This window comes from Mesoplodon densirostris, chromosome 16 (genome assembly GCF_025265405.1).
Source record: "Mesoplodon densirostris isolate mMesDen1 chromosome 16, mMesDen1 primary haplotype, whole genome shotgun sequence".
NCBI lineage: Eukaryota > Metazoa > Chordata > Mammalia > Artiodactyla > Ziphiidae > Mesoplodon > Mesoplodon densirostris.
Window position 1 is genome coordinate 77,192,703 of NC_082676.1, and position 26,335 is coordinate 77,219,037.

General features: G+C 42.9%; 1 protein-coding gene across 1 annotated transcript in view; it reads left to right on the plus strand.

Moving 5' to 3' along the window:
* The window catches only part of SLX4IP (SLX4 interacting protein), a 192,317-nt gene that overhangs the window by 155,948 nt on the left and 10,034 nt on the right, over positions 1-26,335 (plus strand). Inside the window, 2 exon segments of the mRNA XM_060078396.1 lie at positions 8,836-8,913; positions 13,423-13,511. Of these exon segments, the coding sequence (XP_059934379.1) occupies positions 8,836-8,913; positions 13,423-13,511 (167 nt within the window).

Genomic DNA, 26,335 nt, shown 5'->3' on the forward strand with positions numbered 1-26,335 from the left:
TGACTGATAAGTCAATGGAGTAAAATAACTCAGGTCTATGTATGACAGAGCTGGCATTTCAGATCAGTAGGGACTTTCTATTGACTATTCTATTGGTTATTCATTGGAGTAAGAATGAAAGTGGATTCCTCACAGATACCATACACAAAGTCAATGCACACAACATTGAGATTTTTTAAAAAATCAGATTATAAAGCAGCATTAAAAGATCATGTCTCCATCTTTGTAAAGAGAGAAAAGAATATATGTGTGATTATATATCTTGAGAAAAATCTGGAGGGTATCAAAGGCAAGGTGACAAAGTGACTATTTCTGGGTGGTTGGATGGTTGATGATTTAACCTTCTCTTTATGTCTCCTTTTTGTTTTTGTTTAGTTTTTTTTAATACATTAAGTATACATTACCTTTAATTTGAAAAAAAAAATTTTCGTTTTCAATTTTTCCCCTATTTTTACTAGTTTAGTCTTCTTTTAGACTATTTTTTTAGAATTCTTTTTGGCAACTTCCAAACTGCCTCTTCCCTTCACACACAAAAATAACATTTTCATTGTGAGTTTGGTTGGAATTGTCTGGTGCATAACAGGCACTCAGTATGTTTGTTAAGTAAATAAATACGGGAACGATTCACATCTTTATACTGGTTAGCCCTTAAAACCAGGAACATGGTATGTTACTCAAATCTTTTCAAGTCCTTTTTTTTTTAATTAATATAAACTTTGTGATTTTTTGAAATACAGATCTCACACATTCATACAATTATTGTTTTCTAAAATAGTATAATCTTTCCATTTTTCCCCCACCTTGAGTCAAACCCTTAACTGTATATCTTTACCGTCAGGACTTAGAAGTGTCAGAAAGATGATTTAAACGTAGATAAATACATCCTGTGTCGTGAGATTAAGGACCAGGGTTTATTTAGCTTAAAATAAATGACTGTATTGCAACTGAATACCTATCTCCAAGCACGTGGTAGTGGCCAGCTTTCCTTCAGCTCTGCCAAAGACAGGACACAAGAAAATGAACTTCAACTGAAGTGTGAGCAATTCAGATTAGAGATTGCAAACTGGCAGTGCGAAGCTGAAGTGGCCCTCAGAAGCATTATTTTGGACTGCACGGCAGAGTTTAAAAATTTGAATTCATTGCTAATTTAAAATTTGGGACATCTCACGTAAAAATTTAGATGTCCAGCTTTTCTGGCAAGGCTTAAAATCTGGTACCCTGCACCCGAGTTTCCAGCAGCAGCTGACGGCTGGAGTTCAGTAGCAGCTGTCCCCTTTAAACCAGGTGTGTGCTTTCTCCAGTTCACCTCTGTCAGAACCCAGCCCTTTCCTGTTACCTGTCTTGCCCCTTAAGCATTTAAGTGTACAACCTCAATTCAAGTGGTAAAGGAAGAACTGAGTTGTACATGTATAGGTGTGGCATTTTTCATTCAGCCTTTCAGTACTGTTTTTTAAATATGGTTTAAACGAAATTGAGTTATTTGTAGCGAGGTGGATGGACCTAGAGTCTGTCATACAGAGTGAAGTAAGTCATAAAGAGAAAAACAAACACCATATGCTAACACATATATATGGAATCTAAAAAAATAAAAGGTTCTGATGAACCTAGGGGCAGGACAGGAATAAAGACACAGATGTAGAGAATGGACTTCAGGACATGGGGAGGGAGAAGGGTAAGCTGGGACGAAGTGAGAGAGGCATGGACATATATACACTACCAAATGTAACATAGATAGCTAGTGGGAAGCAGCTGCATAGCACAGGGAGATCAGCTCTGTGCTTTCTGACCACCTAGAGGGGTGGGATAGGGAGGGTGGGAGGGAGACGCAAGAAGGAGGGGATATAGGGATATATGTATACATATAGCTGATTCACTTTGTTATACAGCAGAAACTAACACAACATTGTTAAGCAATTATACTCCAATAAAGATGTTAAATAAATAAATAAATATGGTCCTAATAAGCGGGAAGTAGAATAGGTGACTTCTCAAAGATCTTTCTTGTCCTGTGAGTGTGCAATCCTGTTGGAATAAATCCCATGGTTCAAGAACTCTTTTTCTCAGTGTACATGGTCGTCGAAGCTGCAGTGGGCCCTGTGTAAGACAGGGAGCCCACAGAGGTCATGCTTCATCTGGCATCCTCGTCTTGGGCACAGGAAGTTTGACAGCTATTGCAGAGGGACCTGCTTCAACAACCAGCAGTTCAAACAACTAACTACCTCATTTAGAAGGTTTGTTAAAACTCTGTGTTGCTTTTATGCATAGTTATATAAATGTGAGTGAAGGATTTTATAGGTAACTTTGAATTTTATAAGTACTCAGTATCACATCATTCCCATGATTACCGTGGGGACCATCGTCTTGAATATCATTTCATCTGTGCTTGAATGTTATCTAATCACGGTTTTCGTATTTAACGTTAAGGGCATATTTTTATAAACAAAATAGTGGGAAAGTGGTATGCGAAAGAAATCTAAAGTGATAGTTTCTCAGTATGTTTTATTTTCATTTTTGTCCGCCCCGAGAAGCTTTCTCATTCAGTGTTAACAATCTCTGATAGATCCTGTAGATAATAAAATTAATAGCACATGTGGCCTGTGGTACTACATACAAAGTCAGTGAGGTTACAGGTAGAAAATTTGTTTTTTTCTAAGTTAATTTGGCCTCAAGTAATTATTTTGTTCACAGGTTTTTTTTGTTTGTTTGTTTTTTTAATGGAACTAACCAGTTTGCCCATTTGTTTTGGCATCAAATAGACATAGTTTTATTGTGACTCAGAGTCCAGTTCTGTCCTTATTTAAAGACATGAAATGTTATCTCAAGGGAACTTTTTTGGAGTCTCTAAATGTCTTGGGTAATAAGTGAAACTTTTAGCCCAGGATCAAATATTCCACTTACCCACCCAAATTGTTTCCCAGTTGTGGTCTTAGACTGGGATCCTGTGTGTGTCTTCTTAAACTTAGGACAGGACACTTGTTTTTTGGTTCCCACAGAACAGTTTCTTTCTACAACCCCACTGACATCAGCAATGGTAAAGGTCGCACTTAGACCTACAAAATGTTTCAACGGGCTCCATAAAGGCTTTTCAAAGCCGGTGTCTTATACTTAGTTTTTCCTTTATGTTTCAAGAGATGGCATCAAACTTATGATTTCTCTACCCTTGACTGTCTGATAAGGACTGGTATGACTTTCCAAATAGGCACAGTTTCAGAAGTCATGAGTTATAACTTCATTTCTCCTGAACTAAATAGCTTTAAAACACACATATTACCCATCTTTTAAATATATTATGTGCTCCTGGCCTAGTCTAGCACCGAGACATTGTCAATACTTGATAGGTATCAGACCCTTCCTTCCTGCTGTCTTATTAAATCTCACCCAAGTCTTCAGCTAGTGAATGAGCACTGACTCATGACCTCAGACTGGAAAGAGTCATAAGTCTGAACTGGTACACAGTATGGAGCTGCTTCTAGTTCAGCCCATAGTCATCTGATTGCCACCAAGTCCCCTTTCTTAAAACAAATGTAGACCAATATGAGACCACTATCACACCTGCTTAGGTAAGCGTATCTTTGCTGAAAATTGAAGTGTCTATAAATTTAAGATTTGGTTTCTTCAAAATCAACTTTAGGACTGAATCTTCAAGTCGTGTGTGTTTCAGACTTGGAATTGTAATTATAACTTTAGTCTGAACCTGCAATTTCCTGCAGCAGCTAAAGAAGCCATCAAAATTAATAAATGACTGGCATTCTAAAATAGCATGCAGGTTGAAAATTTGTATTTAGGCAACTGAGATATTTTCTTTAAAGTTCAAACCCTGAATGGGGGTCATTCTCCAGAAAAACTAGCCTGATCTCTTTAAAAGGTCAGAGTTATGGAAAAAAGGAAGAGATTATTTTATTATTCTAGGTGTAAGAGAAATAACCAGATGCAATGCATGACCTTTGGTTGGATTCTAGTTCAGGAGGAAAGTCAGTGATATACATTTTGGGGGCATTTTGAGAATTTGAACATGGACTGTCTATTAGAGCAATAATGTCATGTCAGTTATGATCATAGTATTTTGTGATATAGGAAAATGTCATTGTCTGGGGGTCTGTGCTTGCATATTTAGGAGTAAAACGTCATGATGTCTACTCTGAAATGGTATAGCAAGTGGGTGTATGAAATATGATACAATATTAACCATTACTGAGTATAGATGGTAGGCTTCTGGGTGTTCATGGCACTGTTTTTCCTCTTTCTGGGTGTTTGAAATTTTTCATGCTTGTGCGTGATGATACTAAGGAGGCAGTCACCTCTGGGAGAGAAGTGTTGTGGGACACAGTATGTCTTGCTGAGGCTGCCCTGTGGTTTGGGAGAAGGCTTTGCTGGAGGGGAGCCATGAAGTAGTGGGCGGAGCTCACTGTGAAGGGTGCTTACCTGCCCGGCTGTCCAGGGGCTCAGCAGGCTGACCCAAGGCAGTTTCCCAGGCTCCCCATGAATTGGTCTCCTAGTCGCCGTGGGAGAGGGCTTCCCACCATGATGCACTGGACCACAGCTTCCCCTTGGCAGTTTTGGGGAAGCTCAAGTCATGTTAGCCAGGAATCCCCTGGAAAACAAGAGAAGCCGGATAGTTTTACAGTAAAAACTCCATGTTGGATATTTGCTCTTAGTGTCTTGGGACTATGAAATGTAACAACCCAAATAAACGACCACTCCCTTCAAAAGTATTACTCATTGGAGCACAGTACTACTTAAAACTAATCTATTGCCTTGCTAAGCCAGGATGGAATATGTTCAACTCATACTTGATTTTTTTTGTTTGTTTTTTCCTTTCTATTCATGAAATCTCTGAATTTCTAATAAAGCCACTTGGAACAGTTTATTTTAGACAGAATGTGAAATGAAATAGTAGCAGAACTCTGTCCTTAAAACATGGACCACCCTTTCTTTCTCTCACAAATATTACTGACCCCTGCCTCCTTTTTTTCTTGGATACTTAATGTTCTTTGGTGAAGAACAGAAGGAAGTACATGTGGTAACAAGTCATCATCTGGGGCTTCATTGCAAGGTTGTCTGTAGAAAGGTAGCCAGAAGTGCAGCAGCTCTTTATAAAGTACGGAATGCGGGAGGCACAGGGATGGGAGACTTTTGGGGCTGCTTGGGAGCCATGGGAGACGATGGCCTCCTGCTGGTACTGGATGTCTCATGACATTAAGCAACGCAGAAATATAGATTATTTCTAGAAGTAGACGTACCTGAAGACTCCTGGTGGAAAGGTGCTCCCACTACAAAGCAGTCCTCTCTCTAACCCCAATCTCTTTCTGTGGCTACAGACAGTTTTTTCAAATTAAGGAGGCCCACAGTAGCTCAAAGGAAACAGGCATCCTTAAGTGTGATTTATAAGTGCCTCTGGATCTTGGAATACCATTGTCATGTAGTTTTCAGATGAATATCACTTTATGATTTCCATTTTGCTTCTTCCCCGGCTGGCCCTGACCCTGGTTCCGGGCATTTAGAACATCAGTGTTGCAAGCTGGTGCCCAAGAAAGGAAAGCAGAGGGCCTCCTGGATTCTTTGCCAAGCTGCTACTTAGCTTTCGAGAGTCGTGGAGCTTTACATTAACCCTGGAGAATACAGAATCTCAGTAGCCTGCTCAAGTCTGTGAAGCCAGTTTCATTGAAGAGCAAAGATAATGTAGTCTTTGTCACTGCCTATTATCTATGGATACATGAAGTACAACTCCCTAAGCATTTCAGTTCAGTATATTTCAACAGCAGTGAGTTTCTTCGTTTACATATCAAAACTAGTTTGCCGTAAGAACTGACACAAATACTTCTTGTGTCTTCTCTCTCTTCAAGTTTCTCTTTAAACAATAAGGTTTCCGACAGCCAGTAGAATTTGAACTAAGCAGGTACAAATCTCTTTTACATGGCGAACTTACCATTTCTCTTATAGGTGCCATTCGACAGGGTCTTCCACTAAAACCATAACAAGACACCAGCTGAGGAATGATTGCCTTTAACATAATCCTGTCCGGGAGGGTGGGGCACAGAAGAGGAAGGATTTCAATAAACTCATTTCTCCTAGTAATGTCCATAGTAAAACAGTCAGAATTTGACTTATACTGCTTTATTTTTCTATAGGGGAAGGTGTCCTACTGAGACAGCTGACCAAGCAGGATTTAGTTATTACTCAAGTGGTATCTCCAGATACCAGGCTTCCTGAGCTCGAGCTCCAGCTTTCCTAGTCGACTTCAGATTTAGCGCCTTCCTACTAATAACACTTTATCGCTGGAGATTTTGTACAGGGAAAAGAGTTTTGAAGATTTGAGCATGCCATCTGACTCTTGAGCACCTGGAACTATAAGCATTAAGTGTGATCCACCAGCAAAGGCAGAATGACTTCGATATTGCATTTTTGTTGCTGTTGTCAGCCCTTTGGAAGCCTCACATGATAAATCGTTACTTTGAAAATCACCTTTCTTTGTGTGTTTGTAAATCCCAAATTGTTAAGGACTCCTCTCTTACCATCCCCCTCCCCCAGCAGTAGGACAAATAAACAGATGTGGATATCACTTCCACTCTCTCGGTGACCTAAGGGCTGAAGTATTTGTTTTAAAGCACTCAGAATAATGCCAGTGGTGTGCGTATTTTGTTTGACACTTTAAGCAGAAGAAAGCCACATGACCAAAGTGCAAGCCACTTCAAGTATGTAAGGAAAACATATATTTCATCTCAGTAAATCTGGAGATTATCCCATCATAGATGTCACTGTTATTTCGAAATCCCCGTGACTGAAGCGGTTGTGTTGTCAGAGCCGTAGCTTGTATAGACAGAACATCGAGTCTGTGGTCACGGATGTTCTGGATCTTTCTACGAGGATGACAGAAGGATACTTGAATGTAAAACTGGAAACTTTAATTGTGTTCTTTATGTACAAGTTATTTCAAAACAATCATAATGATAGTCTTTGGAGGACCCAGTGGGCCTGGAGACCACCTCTTTTAACTCCTCGACCTTCCAATTTCATGAATAAAATACTGTCTTTAAGAGTTAGCAATTTTCTGAGGTTGTTTTAGAACCTGGGAACCCTCACCAATCTTTGGTGGGCCTTTCACTTCTGATTCTTCCACCAAGTACTGGACTGTGTTAACCGGACGATTTTACTTGATTATTTCAGGAGAGTCATGAGGAGAGTAGTTTATACCTGGAGGGGGGCTGGAAGGAAGGAAGGAAGGAACTATGCTGGTACTTCCTGTGAGCCACCTGAAATTCCATTGCCACCCTGTAAGGTGAATAGTAATGTCTCCATCATCACAGATGGAATGCACTCCTTTGGACCAGGCTTCTTTCACTTAACATCATGTTTGTGAGATTCAGTTCTGATATTGCCTCTAGTTGTAGCTTATTCACTTTTAGGGGCAGAGTAGGATTGCACTGTGTGACTATTACCTCCTCCCTTTTTTTCAATTAAAAATTCTACTTTTGGGCTTCCCTGGTGGCGCAGTGGTTGAGAGTCTGCCTGCTGATGCAGAGGACATGGGTTCGTGCCCCGGCCTGGGGGGATCCCACATGCCGCGGAGCAGCTGGGCCTGTGAGCCATGGCCGCTGGGCTTGCGCGTCCGGAGCCTGTGCTCTGCAGCAGGAGAGGCCACAGCAGTGAGAGGCCCGTGTACCACAGAAAAAAAAAAAAAAGTCTACTTTTGTTGGGTATTTACATTGGTTCCAGTTTGGGACTTTTGTGAAAAGTGCTATTAATGTTCTGTGTGTTTATGCTTAAGTTCAGCTTTAGATGCTGAAGGAAGCTGTACCATTTCATACTTCCACCAGCAGTGCATGAGAATTCCCATTTGCCCACATTATTGCCAACACTTGGTACTCTTGGCCTTTTTCAGTTTGGCCATTCTGGTGGATTGGAGAGTTTTCTTTCTGCCTCTTCTCTTTTCTTGGGTTGTGGGGGGAGGTTCATGTCCTATTTCTTTTCATCTCATCCTATATAAAGGCTTTACTGCACTTGAATTAGAATAACTTACTTACAGGCGAAATACACCCATCTTCAAAAAGGTATTCAACTCTTCTTTCTGTGAGCTGATAAGTAATGAGCGTCAGAAGGTGGCCAAGATTGGTGCACCAGCTCAGCCTGAATTAATCCTCCAACCTGGAGGGACTGGTTGTTAGGCCTGTTTGGTCAGACCTCATTTATTCCAATTTACAGATAAAGTAACTGAGCTGCTTCAGGGACTGGAGGCTCTTCCAGGTGCCGTGGCCGGTCCTCCTGGAAGAGCTAAGCGTACACTGTTCACCCCTTCCTCTAAGCGAGGCCCTTTATGGATTCTCTTCATCTTTTGCTCACTAGGTGATCATTGAATGCTTACTGGATGGCAGGCACTGGGCTGGGCCCGTGGGATTCAGTCACAAACAAGATTATTATCTAATGCTGTCTTCTTTCACTTTACAGGTTCGTTTGTTTGTTTGTTTGTTTTAATGGGGTATACTTGATTTACAAAGCTGTGTTAGTTTCAGGTGTACAGCAAAGTGATTCAGTTACACATATACACATATTCATTCTTTTTCAGATTCTTTCCCCATATAGTTCATTAAAGAGTATTGAGTAGAGTTCCCTGTGCTGTACAGTAGGTCCTTGTTGGTTATCTATTTTATGTATAGTAGTGTGTGTATGTTAATCCCAAGCTCCTAATTTATCCCTCCCCCTCCACATTTGCCCTTTGGTAACCATGGGTTTGTTTTAGAAATCTGTGAGTCTGTTTCTGTTTTGTAAATACGTTCATTTGTATCATTTTTTAAATTAGATTCCACATATGAGTGATATCATATGATATTCACTTTACAGGTTATGGCTTTCACATCACAGCCTATTTCCTCAAGAGAGGGATACGTCTCCGCTGCCTCGTGGGCTCACAGAATGCAGGTGAGAAGCTGATTTCTCGGGTCATCAGGCATTCTGCACAATTAACGTGTCCTTAGAGAAGGGGTGAAAACTAAGGAATGAAGATTCCTAGTTGCCTCATAGCCGTCATGACACTTAGTATTTGCAAGCACTTGTGATTATTTGTGTTTCATCTTGCACTGTTTACTGCCTGCCTGAGCGCAGTGAGTGGTGCCACGCTCCACTTTCCTTTCCTGCTGCATCTTGGCACTTTCCTTGAGCTTCCAGGGTGACTGTCAGGCAGTTAAACTGTGACTCACTTCACCATTGTCTGTGCACACCAAGGCCCAGGAGTACAGAGCAAGCACGTGCACAAGAAACTGCTTTCCTAGGTGTGTGATGAGGCCTGCTTTCCCCCCGCCCTGGCCCCCGTTTCCCCAAGTCAAGACGTCCACTGAGGAAATGATTTCAGACGTGTCCAGCCAACAACAACAGAGTCAGATGCTAACAACTGGAAAGAAAATCTAGCTCAGCTTCCTTGGATGATTTTAGTACATAAGACATGAAACAGGGACTTTAAAAAGTAACTGTGTGGAGGTTTGCTCTTGGAATCTTCAGTTACCTGCATTTTCTTTTTTTTTTTTTAATGAATCTTTATTGGAGTATAATTACTTCACAATACTGTGTTAGTTTCTGTTGTACAACAAAGTGAATCAGCTATATGTATACATATATCCCCATATTCCCTCGCTCTTGAGCCTCCCTCCCACCCTCCCTATCCCACCTCTCTAAGTCATTGCAAAGCACCGAGCTGATCTCCCTGTGCTATGCTGCTGCTTCCCACTAGCTGACTGTTTTACATTTGGTAGTGTATATATGTCGATGTTTTGCCCCAGCTTCCCCCTCCACCCACCCCCCTCCATGTCCTCAAGTCCGTTCTCTATGTCTGCATCTTTATTCCTGCCCTGCCACTAGGTTCATCAGTGCCATTTTTTTTTTAGATCCCATATATATACGTTAGCATACGGTATTTGTTTTTCTCTTTCTGACTTAACTTCACTCCATATGACAGACTGTAGGTCCATCCACCTCACTACAAATAACTCAATTTCATTTCTTTTTAATGGTAATATTCCATTGTATATATGTGCCACATCTTCTTTATCCATTCATCTGTCGATGGACATTTAGGTTGCTTCCATGTCCTGGCTATTGTAAATAGTGCTGCAATGAACACTGTGGTACATGTCTCTTTTTGAATTATGGTTTTCTCAGGGTATATGCCCAGTACTGGGATTCCTGGGTCATACGATGGTTCTATCTTTAATTTTTTAAGGAACCACCATACTGTTCTCCATAGTGGTTGTATCAATTTACATTTCCACCAACAGTGCAGGAGGATTCCCTTTTCACCTCAAACTATACTACAAAGCTACAGTAATCAAGACAGTATGGTACTGGCACAAAAATAGAAATATAGCTCAATGGTACAGGATAGAATGCCCAGAGATAAACCCATGCACCCACACACATATCGTCACCTAATTTATGACAAAGGAAGCAAGAATATACAATGGAAAAAGTCAGCCTCTTCAATAAGTGGTGCTGGGAAAACTGGACAAGTACATGTAAAAGAATGAAATTAGGACACTGCCTAACACCATACACGAAAATAAACTCCAAGTGGATTAAAGACTTAAATGACCAGACACTATAAAACTCTTAGGGGAAAACATAGGAAAAACACTCTTTGACATAAACCACAGCAAGATCTTTTTTGACCCACCTCCTAGAGTAATGAAAATAAAAAAAATAAACAAATGGGACCTAATGAAACTTAAAAGCTTTTGCACAGCAGAGGAAACCATAAACAAGATGAAAAGACAACCCTCAGAATGGGAGAAAATATTTGCAAACAAAACAACAGACAACAGATTAATCTCCAAAAGTATGCAAACAGCTCATGGAGCTCAATATCAAAAAAAACAAACAATCCACTTAAAAAATGGGTGGAAGACCTAAATAAACATTTCACCAAAGAAGACATACAGATGGCCAAGAGGCACATGGAAAGATGCTCAACATCACTAATTATTAGAGAAATGCAAATCAAAACTACAATAAGGTATCACCTCACACCGGTCAGAATGGCCATTATCAAAAAATCTAGAAACAGTAAGTTCTGGAACGGGTGTGGTGAAATGGGAAGCCTCCTGCACTTTCCTAACTTTAAGTGTCAGTTGACTATGTTACTCTCACAGTGGGGCCTTCCACTCTGTTCAGTTCTCTTAGTAAAATAAGCCAGTTAACTTTGTATCTGTTAAAATACAGCCTAGCTACCCTTCCTGGTAGGGACTGCCATTGCCTAAATCTTTACTTTATTTAAATATTGACATAATATAAATCTCAGTTATAACCTAAGCAGAGTGAAAGGGTACATAAGTGGCTTTCTGTTTATATAATACCTGGCACCAAATTGTTTAAAATCTGCCATTCTAGCATTCTTATTTTATTTTCTTTTTTTTTAATTTATTTATTTTTGGCTGCATTGGGTCTTTGTTGCTGTGCGCAGGCTTTCTCTAGTAGTGGCGAGTGGGGTCTACTCTTTGTTGGAGTGTGCTGGCTTCTCATTGCAGTGGTCTCTCTTGTTGCAGAGCACGGGCTCTAGGCGCACGGGCTCCAGTGGCTATGGCTCGCGGGCTCCAGACGCGCAGGCTCAGTAGTTGTGGTGCACAGGCTTAGTTGCTCCGTGGCATGTGGTATCTTCCCGGGCCAGGGCTCGAACCCGTGTCCCCTGCATTGGCAGGCGGATTTTTAACCACTGCGCCACCAGGGAAGCCCTAGCGTTCTTATTTTCAAGAGGAATCATTTGATAGAACTGATCATTTTGAATTCTAGTTCTGATCCACTAATGAACTATGTTTGAAGATTGTGATATTGGGGGGCAGGGGTGCAAATAATGAATTCTGAGGCTCAGTTTCCCCTTCCATAAAGCAGGAAGTGGACTGTTTACCTTTTATCTCAATAAGGTATTGGAAGAATTAGTGAATAAATACTAACTGCTATGTTAACTTTGTTTTTCTGCCTTTTCAATGTCCACCCTAGCCACCTAGCCAGATATAGCACCCATGTGGGTCAAAGTTTAAACACACTGGACCCCCTGAAATGGGGGTTTCTGCATGAGAAGGACTGGAGGGAGTCAGATCAGAATTAGCAGGTTAGGCCCCAGTCGCTGAGACTGAATGTTCGCAAGTCGCGTGGTGCGGAGCCAGGGTGGGGTTCTGAGCAGGGTAAGCGGAGCTCTTGTTGGAACTCCTGCCCCGCTTGCCCTGAGTAGAATGAATTGGAATAGAGAAGAGTGACCCCCCAAGGAGACAACAGTAATCCCGGTGAGGAGAGAGCAGATCCCGGAACATCAGCTCGCTAGGCCTTCTGGTATCATTTAACCTCCCCGAGAGGTGTGAGGCGTTAACTGTGCAGAAGTTGTGTGTCTGTGGAACTGACACCTTCACGCTTGGCTTCCGTCACTACCTCAGTGCTCTCCCGTTGTCATCCGTTGTTGGAAATGTGCTGTGTATGTAAAAGGCTTCACTTTCATGACTCATAATAAAAATTGGTCCCATCTAAGAGGAAGGTTTTCTCTTTTAGAAAAAGATGGCTTTATTTCTGTTATAAATATGATACGTCTTATAAAAAATATGCAGGCAATACAACCAAGTAGAAGAAGGGGAGAGGAGACCCTCCCACCCCCACCCCCCAGAATGTACACTGTTCACATCAGCTAAGCATCCCTCCAAAGGTAGGTGGAGGCTGCATGAATGAATGGAGAGATGGATAGACAGATGGAGAAGGAGGCACACAGGTAGCATTTACCATTTTATAGTCCTTGCATTGAGTGTTGAGAAGTCTGGTTCTGTGATTCATTCAGTCTTCCCCACCCAGAAGTCAGTGGTTTTGCTTTAAGAAGTTGTAATAATAGATCACTGCAACTGTGGTATTGTTGTATCAGCTTTACTATTGCACATTTAACCATTTCCGTAAGTTTGATCATTAATTCCTAATCAGTGACACTGCTGTTTTCATAGCCTGGTTCAGATCAGTTGTAGGAGAACCTCTCCAAGACCAGGTGACCGAGGAGAGGATAAGTAAACTAGTAAGAACATTGTCGAGTCACGTTTTCAGATTTTCGTCACCTTCCTGTGTACGTCTGAACACTCACTAGTTAATGTCGACCCTATTTCCTAAATGTGAGTTCTGAACAGAAAACAGCAAACTGACACAGAGGGAAAGCTGTAAAGGCCCTGCCTGGGGGTTTCATGTGATATAATGGCCTAGGGGCTCAGGTGGACCCATCTGCAGCCTCCTCGGCCATCCCTAGAGCTTTGTGCTTGCCCCGCAGTATTGATGACAAACACTGAAATGAGGGGAGGGGGGAAGACACGTGTCTGATACATACATGCTTATTGCTGTAACTCAAAAGTCTGGGACCAAGCATTTCTGTGTTTAGTCTTTTGATACCTTTAGTAATGTTATTTCCTTCATTTTGTACAGAACTCCGGGTATTTCCCGACAGATTTGTGGTCTGCGTAAGTCAGCTTGCATTCAGTCATGATCTTTTGGCAAGTCAGAGTGAAGAGCTGGTATGTATGAAAAAAATTCTGTAAGCAAATAAATCTGCTTAAATGATGAGTTATTATGAAAAATAGAAAAGAGTATTGTCGTCTATTCTCATTCAGCTGTTGAGCCCTCAGTGCATGTTTTAAGGGACCAAAAAGTCTTACCTATTTTGCATGATAATATTGATTAATTGATGTGCTGCTTCTTTTCTTGAAGACCCCTTGAAAATTTAGCATGATCAGTAGTATCTCTTCCGTAGCAATGTAAAAATGAGAAAACATATCACAAAAACCGTGAAAATGCTTATCATAGTATTTAAATGAAATATAAAGCATTCTTTAAATGAAATGAAGCAAAATCCACATGTTTCCACTAGAAGCTTTCATTGGGGTCAGTGGCTTTTGAATTTTATTCCATGGTGAATCACTGACATTTTCATGAGAACCAGTACTTTTCCCCAGTGTGTTATTTCTTAGCTGATAGGGTTTGTTTTCTCTCTCTTTTCTCGTGCTAAGTTTTGAGCTCCATCAGTCCTATTTCTGTTTCGCTGGAGTCCTCTATGCAGACAAATGGATACTGAAAATTCACTCCTAATGTTATAGCTTACAGCTTTGTCTTTTAAGCTTAGCATATACGTTTGAGAGTCTCCTTGGTGTGTGTGTGTGTGTGTGTGTGTGTGTGTATATCTTGCTGCAGTCACAGCTCAATCTATCAGAATTTACCTCTGTACCAATTTTTTTTTTCATATTTTTGGACTTGGACTTGTGACTTGAAACTTTAACAAAGGGAAAAAAATCTAGCAGACGTTAAACATGGACATGAAGTATGACATGATTATTATGCTTCTAAAATAATTTATAGGGATATTAGATTATCCCTTATGTTTATTATTTTTTAATCCATTTGAAATTTGGCCCACATGGTCTAAAAACAGCTTCTTATCTTATCTTAAATAAATACATAGGAAAAGTGTTTTAGAGACTAGAAGGGTGAACAGAGACCCAGCAAAAGTAAAGAGCAGAGAATGCAGATTCAAATTTAGATACCTTCGTCTGTAGCAGATGAGCCCTTCAGAAAAGCCAGTGAGACCCGTATTTCATCTATCAATTAAACGCTAAGTATACATATTAAGTGAAATAAATGGGGCAAATCTGGTGAAAAGTATTGAAAGTTTATTTGTGAAGTATTTGTAGGATGTTAAGTTATCTTAGTAAATTAATAAATACTAAAGTCATAATGCTGTTGGCAAACAACTATAATGTAATATAGCTTAACTGATTCTCAGACCAATGAAGAAATTGACTTGTGGTTTGAGAAAACAACAATTAATTGTACCACAAAGTACTACTCTTTTCAGATGGCATACAGAAGAAATTAGATCTTGTATGATATGTTATATTAATATGTAATATTTTAAATTATTAAGGGTGAGTTAAAATGTCTCCATACAAATGAAATATTATCCTCCTTAGGGGCATTGGTATTTATACAGATGTAAGTTTCCTATAGCTGCTGTCATATAAATCTTATAATCTGGAGGACATCCTAAATGTTAAGAATTGTCATTCTGAAAAGTTGACCGGTCTGAGCCTTTTGCGTGAGCCAGTTCCGTGTTCTCATATTCAAAATGTTCTGACATCCAAGGATAACAGTGTCAGACTTAACCACGTTAGCTTATGAGAAAAGTGTCATTTACATCATGAGGATCTTTCACTGTTTGGAGTGCTTCTCTTTAGATGTGGTCAGTCTCTGTCTCTTGAGCTTCCCTTTTCCCCACCTCTGACCATCCTTTACATACACGCTTTCCCAGCCACACGTCTACAAGTCAGCTAACGCCTGGCACTGGCAGATGGCTCCATCCCAGGCACAGGCTCCGTGCGCCCCTCTGCATGGCCAGCCTGCCTGTACGGCACCCCTCCTCACAGGCCTGTCCACCGCTTCCTCCAGCTCCTTCTCCCAGAACCGATAACATACCCAGGTCGAGCAGAGGGCCCGCTCTCCCACAAATGGCCCATCCAGCCAAGGCCACGGTCCTTCCGTTACAAGTGCCTTGGACTCTGTCCTCACTGATATTTGATGTCTACAGATCCCTCCAGTCTCAGCTACTTAAGGATCAATAAACAATCCTTCCCTCCCAGAATTGCCTTCTGCCAGAGAGAAGGTAAAGTTACTCCGTTATTCTTACTCTCTCTCAGATGCCCAAAGCCAGTGAGGTCTGGCTCTCCTCTGAGTATCCCTTGAACTTCCTTACATTCCTTAAAGCTTTGAATTCTTTTATCAGTTTACACTGATACTCACCAAAGGGCCGATCCATCTCATTTTCTCTTGGTAGTTACTCTCCAGGAATGTCTGACTGAGTGAGGCCTGGGGAATGGGCTTCCTGAGCAGCTGTATCAGAGGGACTTCTTTGGTATAAATGTCAATTATTTTTCCTATAACTGTCTACTGAACTCCCTCTTCCCCAGCCACGGAAGTGATGGAGGTGAGTCAGTACCTGGGCAGCAGCCAGGGTGCCTTTTACTCGTGCTGTTGCCTTGAGTAGAGATGCCCTTTCTCCTGCCTTTTTCCCTTTCCTTTCCTTTCCTTTCCTTGATCCTCAGTGACTAAATAATAGTCAGCTAGGGGCTTCCCTGGTGGCGCAGTGGTTGAGAATCTACCTGCCAATGCGGGGGACACGAGTTCGTGCCCTGGTCTGGGAAGATCCCACATGCCGCGGAGCAACAGGCCCGTGAGCCACAACTACTGAGCCTGTGTGTCTGGAGCCTGTGCTCCGCAACAAGAGAGGCCGCAATAGTGAGAGGCCCGTGCACCGCGATAAAGAGTGGCCCCTGCTTGCCACAACTGGAGAAAGCCCTCTCACAGAAATGAAGACCCAACACAGCCAGCCAGCCAGCCAGCCAGCCAGCCAGCCAGCCAGCCATAAATAAATAAATAAATAAATAAATAAATAAATAAATAAATAAATAAATAAATAAATAAATAAGAAAGAAAGAAAGAAAGAAAGAAAGAAAGAAAGAAGCAAGCAATCAAGGAAATCTGCGAGTGCCTATTCAGAGCTGCTCCGCCTGACACAGGGAAGCCAGATGCACTCAGCTCCCAGGTTCCTAAAGGTGGGCGCACAAAAGAACCACTCTTCCTGATCAGGCGGCCCAGAGGGAGTAATCCCCCTCCTTTGGGGGCAGAACGAATGCAGTCAGTACTGCCCCCCAGCACCAGGGAGGTCTGTTACACGCACACCCCCATGCACGAGGGACTCCGTGCGGGGAGGGGCTCCGTGTTGTTGCAATAGCTCTGCCCTGAGTGCCCACGTGCCAGGGATGTGGGAATCATGATGTGTACTTTGGGAAGAAAGGGCATGATTACGAGATGAGTCATTGTATTTTTCTTACTACAGTTTCTCATAAGAAATCTTGAAGCCCTTATAGCCTGAGTTTGGGACCTATTGCTAGAAATGGAGCTGGGAAACCTTTTTGCAAGTGTTTAACCTTTAGTTTCATAGTTTTGTTTTCCCTTCACCTTCTTTTCCTTAGAAATACCAAGAGCAGAAAGTAAATTTGTGTCGTGCTCAGTGTATCCCATTCCAGCAAATGTTTTCTTTCGTGTTTACAAACCCAGGTCCCCATGTAAAGACTGCTTTCTTCCTCAGATGTAAAGCCCGGGGGGGCTTTGGGAAATTTAAAATTGTTTATCATTTTATCATTCCTTTATTAAAGGAAATAACAAATCATAACCAAAGTCATAGCTTTACTTTCCAAAGTAATAACTTTATGGTGTAAATAATCACAGAACTCTGTGTGTATCTGGGACATTTCAGAGTCAGCACAAAGCTGCCGTCTCATAGAACATTGGTTACAGCGGCTCCTAGTCTCTGGAGAGCCTTCCCATCTGCTCTCACCATCACATTTTAACAAAGTTTCCTGAGTACTGGCTCTGTGCCAGGAGCTCTGGTAGGCACTGGGGAAACAAAGAAAAAGAAAAACAGTGCTCTTACCCTCAAGGAGCTTACAGTTTGGCAGATCAAGGGTACTGAAGGTGAGGCAGGTGACCTAAAAGTTGTCCTTCTAATAGAACCTCCTCTTTTCTTAAAGACGTACCCGTTCTGTACTTTAATGGTTCAGTCAGCTCCTCTCTACAATTCGGGAAGGGAAGTCCAAAATTCTAAGTTACTCTCTTTTAAACCTAAGCTGTAAAAGTCTGTGATTGTTTGGGAAATTAAAAAATGGCATTTAGCACTAGAGCTGCAGAAACGTGGATGTGTACGTTAAGATATTCAGACACCCTGCCTCACCTTCATTTGATTTGTGGCCAAGCTGTGAAAACAGCTGTTAAGATTCTTCACAAAGCGCTAGGCCCTCGCCCAGAGTAGAAGGATTGCTGGCACGCCCTGACAAGAGACAATATTTCAGCACTAAACTGAACGCTTCTCTTAAGTCAAGCTACTGTTTAATGTTAGAGAATCCTCCTTCTAGTTTATGAGTATAAAACTGAAATGCAAATGAGTCTAAAGAAGCAATAAACTGCCCTAGCCTGGGTTATTTTTAGCTCGGCTGTCGTATTTCTCAGCTGTGCGTAACTGAACCTCTGTGGGCCTTATTAGCCCTCCTCTCAGTCAAGGGGGAGGATATCAGATTATCTCAAAAATACTTTCTCACACTGAATTTCTATCAGAGAAAGCAGATGAAAATGTAGCTAAATAAAAACCACAAAATGATTTTGCACAAAAGAGCATTTTACTCATAGCTTTAAAAATTGTGATTGAAAACAAAAATTCAGGGGAGAGTTATAGTTTAATCTTAGGAAAGATAAATAGAAATTATAAGGAAACATTTCAGTCCTTAAGTTTTTAGACTAGAAGAAATAAACAACAATTTGACTGTGCACTAACTTCTGTACCCTGATGACAGAATTATTTCGCTTCCTTGAGGAAATTTCTGTGTAAGTTTAAAACACATTATTCAAGAGAGGAACTCTTTTTTTTTTTGTACCAAAAAAATTAAATTAGTGGATGATTTCTCTAGGTTTTTCTTACTGTATCGTAGACTTTAAGAATCCATTCTTCTTATCTTATTGTATTTCCTAAACAATGCTAGTGGTAAATTACATGGAAGCCATTAACAAGAGATTCCTGTAGCACTAGGAAAATTTCCTTGAGTGGGAAGAGGTCATTTCCATATTTCGCATTTCCCACAGTGTTCTGAACTTAGTTTTTTACTTAATAACTGCTTACCAAAATTGTACATGTTCATTGTACAAAAGATTTTAGAAACTAAAAATTACCCACAACTCCCAACCCAAAGATAACCTTTGTTAATGATCTAGTCTGTACTCCTCTGTAGTTCATACTTGATAACTAAGTTTGGTCTGTATTTATTTTAACTAGTACCCACTCATTTGTGAATTGTCTGTTTATGTCAGTTTTTCTATTGGTATTTTTGTATTTCACAAACTCCTTACTATAGAAAAACTTCTTACATAGTAAGGAAAATAACTTTCAGTGAGTTTATCATTTACTTTTCAATTACATGACATTTTGGCTGTGTGGTAGGTGTCTGTGTCCTCGGCCGGGCCTGTGGATGGGCTGGATAAGGATGGGAACTATAGCGGCATCCATCACCTGCCTGCCCTCCCCTTGTGTGGACTGGCAGGTGGATGATGCTAACGAAAATGCTGCAGGGCGGGGGCCGCGGGCGATGAAGATGCTCTTGGTTGGTCTGGTCTGTCTAGAATAGTTTTTCTAGACAATGACAGAGATCATAAGAAAATTTTTTCTCAGGGGCAATCATTTTCTTTTAAGATCAACTATCCTTTGCTTGTATGTTACAGTAAATGGAGGTTTTGTTCTCCCTTCCTAATAATAAAATTCTCCCTGGGCTTCCCTGGTGGCGCAGTGGTTGAGAGTCCGCCTGCCAATGCAGGGGACGCGGGTTCATGCCCCGGTCCAGGAAGATCCCACATGTCGCGGAGCGGCTGGGCCCGTGAGCCATGGCCGCTGAGCCTGCACGTCCGGAGCCTGTGTTCCGCAACGGGAGAGGCTACAACAGTGAGAGGCCCACGTACTGCCAAAAAAAAAAAAAATTCTCCCAAATGATTAGCCAGCAGTACTTGTGAATGAGATGTCTCCTGGCCCCCATCTCCAGCCCTCCAAAGGAACCTGCCCTTTGCTGAGTTAGAACAGATAGAATAGATAAGTTAGGGTAGGGCGTATCTCGGTTAGAATAGTTAGATAGGGTACGTTAGAATAGGATGTATCTGGGGCCTCTAATCCTTTGTGCCTTTTCCCCATAATGTACCTTTCCTGTGAGAGGCCTATAATCTCCCTTTGATGACTACTTAGATGATCGATTGAATTAAGTAAAACATGGCAGGGAATAGAACAGGTGAAAAAGGAATCAAACGTGAAATTATAAGACTTGACTTTGACCACTGCCTCTCCCCTCGCTCACTTGATGACCTTGGACAAGTCATTTGGCTTCTTGGAGCATCCATCCCCAGACTTATTAAGCAGAAGTAAAAGTGATGCCTGCCATGCAAGCCTTCCCAATGATCAAGTGAGATGATGAATACAAAAATGTAAATTCTAAAGGGCCAATGCAATACTAGTTGTTATTATCACCATCATTCCCATTCTTCCCCAAAGAGGAGTTAATGTAAATGCCATTAACACCAGAGTGGCAGATAGCTAAACACCTTACCCCCTGTGCCAGAAATGAGAAACATACGTGCACATGTGATTTTCTCAAGAAGCTCAGCACTCTCATTTTTCATCTCCATTTGCCAACCCAGCTTCATTTTGCAACTATAAAAACTGAAGTACCAAAGAGTTAAGTGACCAAGCCCCATTTTGGCAGCAAGTCAGTGACAGACAAAGGGATACAACAAGAGCATAAACTCAAGGCCTCCTGTGGGAGCTCTGTTAACCACCATCCAGGGGAGGAGGAGGTAGAGACCACCGGTTAAAACGCCTTTCATTTCCAGTAGCTGCCAGTATACTCCCAGTGAGACATTGCTTTGGAGGAAGGACCCAGTCACTGCTCTGAGGTACAGAGGAGTTGGGAACCAGCAGATCTCTCAGGCCGACTTCCTAAAAGCCACACGGCCATCAGAACACCCACGGTCATAGCACAGACGGAGTCGACGTGCAAGGGTATTATGTTGGGAAAGTTCACTAGTACTCAGATGATTTAGACTTCGGTGCTCATTTTCCCAAGGAAGCAATGCCATAAATGGGGTGAGGTTCCCAGACGAGTCCACAGAAGTCTGTCACTATCACGAGACTGGAGACTTGGAAAGGGGGGGTCTCACTGTCTGTGTTTGAGGGAGATGGGGAGAGCTGTTCCTTCTGCATCCCTGGGCAGAGAGCCAGTTCTGAGCAGAATTGTGAAATCAGACAGTCATCTGTGGTGTCCTTGCTCTGACTCTCACGCCTCTTCCCACCGGCAACCAGGGCCACAGTGGGCCCTCCCTGGCCAGTCCTGCCACCTGCCTGGCTGCCCTGAACATTTACCCACCTCTCTCCTCTCCCATCCTGTCCAGACCCACATGCTCGGCCATGGGAGATGTCAGGGAAAAGATCACCACCACGAACGAAGGGCTGGCAACCTTCCTGTGGCTGTTGGCATTTTTCAACCACAGGCCTCTGAGGGAAGGTATTTTTGAATAAGGAGACCTCCAAGGGTTAGGGTAGTTCTGCCTGAGGTAATTGCCATTAAGTTTCTCTCTATTTTTCACAGCTATTTCCCTTCAACTTTTAAACTGGGCATTATTATCCTATGATTCATGAATCATCTGAAATTTTTTTAAAGAGTGGTATGTATTTTTATGTTTTTCTGGCCAAAGTGAAAGAGCTCTCTTCAATTCTCAGAGTGGTCAGTGAGTGGTCTCCCTTCTTGAGAAGCACTGGTCCCAAACCTACAAATTCTTTCAAGCACCCAAGTTTTCTCACAGTTGTGTGGCACCAGAGACTCAACTATGGGGCCCGGGGCTGTTCAGGATTTATTTTTAGGTTCTCGAGGGTTAGGTAAGTGTACACTGGAAAATCCCTATGAAATGTGTACTTCCTACAAGATCACTTCCTTGATTTTTTTTTTTTGTTTGTTTTCACTGATTTCATTTTCAGGTTAACATTCTTTTCAGCTATTTTATTGGTACTTCCCTTGATCTGCACAAGATAGTTTCACAGTCCTCAATTCAGAAGGAATGAAAACTTAAAAAAGATTATTTTAAAAAAACACACTAGGGTCTCTTAGGGTATCTGCTGCTAACCCGCGTGGCAGCAACATCAGCAAGGCTGGGCTTCTCTTCCCCTTAGAGACTTGCCCTTGCGTGGGAGGGCAGAGAGATGGAGGGCCTGGGGGCCAGAGGACCCTAGTGAAGCGCCAAGGCCTGTCCCTTGGGAATTGGGCAGGTGACATGGCCTCTTGGGTATCACTTTCCTCATCTCTGTGATGGGGGAGGTCATGTCTGCCTGGTGGGTGTCTCATGAGGACTGGTCCCTATACCGGGTGCTTTGTCTGCAGCATCTCAGTACAGACGTCCTCCGTCGTTATCACCTGCAGAGAAAAGGCCTTCAGGCCACGGTGGGATTCTTGAGATACCACTTTCCTTTTCATGTACCTCTTTTTGCTTTGGTTCCTTTGAGCCAATACACACATGTATGTTTCTCTACTTTAATTGTTCGTGACTTCTCTGTCCCATCTGTTTTGGCCTTTTCACTCCCTTCACTTATTAAATATCAAATAATTTAAGAAAATCTTAGAAGTCAAATTTGGGAAAGAGAGACCTCTTCATTTTAAGACGTGTGGTTTCTTCATGACCAGGTTGCGTCACCGTCTAAGACTGTGGTCGCTGTTGTATTTCATGCTCTACTTGGGCTGCTTTTCTGTGAGCAGCTCCTTTTGTGTCAGGTCACATTTCACCATGCTGACGCTCCTGGAAGTCATCAGGCATCACACCGAACTAGGAGGAACACTTTTCTTTCTGCCTTATTATTACAAAATCATGAAGAACTGAAAGTAGTTCCAGTTTTTTACTTTAATATTAGTATTTGCCCCTCCCCCCAAATAAGCTGATAATATATTACCTCTGTGCTGCTTTTATTGTTTGCAAAAGGCTTTTAGTTTTGTCGAGTGTTGTCACATACAATCACTTGTTAAGTGCAACAGACCTGAGAAGAGCTGGTATCGGTCTTGAACCTTTTAGTTTTCAAGGGACAGGAAGGCCAACTCTAAATGGCTTAGGCAGAAAAGGGAGGTTTTTGGCTCATGTGCCTCAAAAGCCCAGACTTAGGTATGTTGATCAGAGGACAGAGACGTTCATCAGGACTGTTTCTCACCATCTGTCAGCATTGCCTTCCACTGTTGGGCTTCACGGTCAGCCTCCATGTGGTGGTTAGTCCTGGTGGCTGCAGGTTCATGGGAAAAGAGAGAAGGCTCCTTCCTGGGCCACTGTAGCCCGTGCATCTCTACGAGGCTCATGAATTCTGAACTCCACTTCGCCTGGCCTGGGTCACAGGCCCACTTCTGGAGTCAGGCTTGAAGATGAGTCCTCCTGAAAGGCATGGACTTTGGATGGACAGTGGGGACATGACTCCCTAAAAGAAAATCTGTGTATTGTTTCCAGGAGATGGGTGAGGGCCCACTATATAGCTATTATAACCTCCCCCCCACCCCCGTTTTTAAAAATAGATGAGGAAACTGATGTTCAGAGAAGATACGGGGCTTGTCTAGACGCCACAGTGAGATAGTGACCGAGGGAAGCTGGACCCACGGACTTTGGGCTCAGTATTCTGTACTCTTCCTCCATCTCCGTCTCTAACCAAGATGGCACACTGACCCCCTGGGCACAGTGGGGAGAGTGCTGCACCAGGGCCAGGCCTTCTCGACTCAGTCCTGCCCCCAGCTAAATGTGTGGCCTTAGACACTTAATCTCCTGGGTCTCGTTCTGTCAAATAGGGACACTACCTGTCTGCCAAATACTCAGTGAGGCCCCAGTGAGATGTGGGGAAAGAAGTTAATCATGTAAGTTTCCTACAGATGCAAAGCGTCCTTCGCATTCTTATAAACCCACGTGGTCTGCGCGGGTGTCAGATTTTCTTTCACAACAATGTCAAGAAAACGTGCTCAACGCTTTCCAGTTTCCAAAGTGTGTTTCTTTCATACCTCTTGCTGCATTTAAATTCCCCAAATAATCATGGACCAACTATGAGGGGCTTAAGGAACTGGCTCTGGGACAAGCCACCAAGGGGTGCCATTCCTTGGCCTCTGTCCCCGTCACCTCTGTGCTCCACCTTGCATCCCAGGAGCATTAACCCGATCTGATCAATTCTGGGTGTGTCGTTCTGAGCAGATGTGATCACAAGGAATTCAGATACAGTCACATTATGAATGTGATTTAACAGCTATGTATTCTAATATTCTGTGGATTACTTTTAAAATATCCTGGTTGGGTTATTAGCTGTTTTCATTCGGAGTAAACAAAAGAGAATCAGAAGAAACTCATGTATATAACCATGAGAAAATAGATCCAACTCTCAAAAGATAAAGACTGAAAGTACCATATTACTGCATTAAGTGCTTCTGTGAGAAAAATCTTAACAGCATCGAGGATCTTTTTTTTTGCCCCTTCTCCCGTTACTGCCTTCATATCTGGCAGGATGTTCTACAATCCTGGAAACAAGAGTTTGGAAGGATAACTTCTGCCATACCTTCCACCCATGGCTGTAAGGGGGGGGCAGTGCACCAGGCTGCAGCAGGTGGTAGCTGGCCTGAACTGTGACACTGGTGCCCACGCAGGGTCAGCCGACATCATGGCCCCCAGGACCTATCCACCCTGGACTGATACTGATATCCCGGGGGCCTGCATCCTGGTGCCAGGGGACTGGCAGCAACATGTTCCCAGGAAGCTATGCTGTCCGATGAGCAGTGGGATTGCATTCGTGCTACTTGTCCACGAATGCGGCACGGTAATAAGAAAACTCCCTGCCTCCCCAAGTTGTTTTGAGGGTGACGTTGGTGAATACGTGCAAAGCTTCTGAAACAGTGCCTGGAACTCAGTTGCAGGTTGACACATGGTGGCTGATCACCTCCCACCAAATAGGCCTGTTGCAGAGTCATCCCAGACTCACCCTCCATTACCCACCATGCCCAGTCCAGCTACCACCCAGTTTCTCCGCTCCCCTTTTACTGCAGAGCTCTTCAAAAGTGTTGTCCGCACCCATGCTGGCCAGTACTGTGGCCACTGGCCACATCTGGCTATTGAGCATTTGAAGTGTGGCGGGTCAGAAGTGTAGAATCCACCCCAGATTTCAAAGGCAGTACGAAAATATAAACTCTCTCAATAATTGTATATGGATCACACGTTGTAAAGGTAACATTTGGAGTTGAATAATGCATTATTGAAGTCTAATGTCACCAGTTTCCTGTTACTTTTTCATGGGTCCCTGGAAGATTTAAGGTCACCTGTACAGCACAGGTCATATATCCACTGGAGAGTGCTGGTCTCCACTCTGCCTCCACTTCACTCTTGGACACATTCCAGGTATGCCTGGGTCCCAGCGCTTCACCAAAAATAGCTTTCATCAAGTCACCTTCCACTGGTCAGTTTTCACTCCTGAAGGCTCAGCAGCTTTTGACACGGTTGTCACTTTTTTTTTTTTTTTTTTTTTTTGCGGTACACGGGCCTCTCACTGTTGTGGCCTCTCCCGTTGCGCAACACAGGCTCCAGACACGCAGACTCAGTGGCCATGGCTCACGGGCCCAGCCGCTCCACGGCACATGGGATCTTCCCGGACCGGGGTTCGAACCCGTGTCCCCTGCATTGGCAGGCGGACTCTCAACCACTGCACCACTAGGGAAGCCCATGGTTGTCAGTTTTAAGGAAGCCATTTCTCCTCTTGCCTCCAGGGACACCATGTCATGTTGACTCTTCTCTTTCCTCACTAATGATTCCCTCTTAAGTCTTCCTTTCTGAATCCTCCTCGTCTTCTCAACTTCTTTTTCCTCATCCAAACACACTCCCCCCAGAACTCATCCAGACAGATGCCTTTAAATACCGTCTCTGTGGACTTCCCAGCTTTGTGTCTGCAGACAGAACTCTCTCTCTCTTCCGAAAAGCTGTAGCTTAGCCACCTGCTCAGCATCTCCATTCTTCATCCAGGACAGCTCTTAAAGCTTACATACCTAAAATGGATTTCTTGGTTTCACTTCCCCAAGCCCGCCTCTCCCCCAGTACTTCCTGTATTGGTAAAGGGTAACTTCCTTCGTCCAGTTGTTTAAAGCACGGATCGTGGAGTTATCCTTGACTTTTTTCTTCCGCTCACTCTCTGTATCCAAGCCATCAGCTTATTCTGTTGGGTCTCCCTTCAAATTGTATTTCCAGTCAAACTACTATTCACCACCACCTGCCTCCTCCAAGACCCACCGTCCTTGAATGGACCATTGCAGTATCCTCATCACTGGTCTCCCTGCTTCCACCCTTGGCCCTCTGTTATACCCAAGGCGATCCACTTAAAATACCAAGTCACTTTTCTTCTTGGAACCTTCCAATGGCCTTACCATCATCGACACACACGCACACACACACACACACACACACGCACGCACGCACCTCTTACCTGCTGCCTGACCCCTCCCCAGGTTTGAAATGCTCTTCTCAGGTGCTTGTGCGGCCCATCCTCCACTCAGCTCTGTGGGTAGAGCTTACCTTGTTACCTCCCACAGCCTTCCCTGACCACCGTATGTAAAACTGCACCCCAGCAACCCTTTAGAGGTTCATTTCTCCTCATAACATCATCACCACCTGACATTGTATGGTGTTTTGTTTGTTGTCTTCCCCACTGGGATGGAGACTC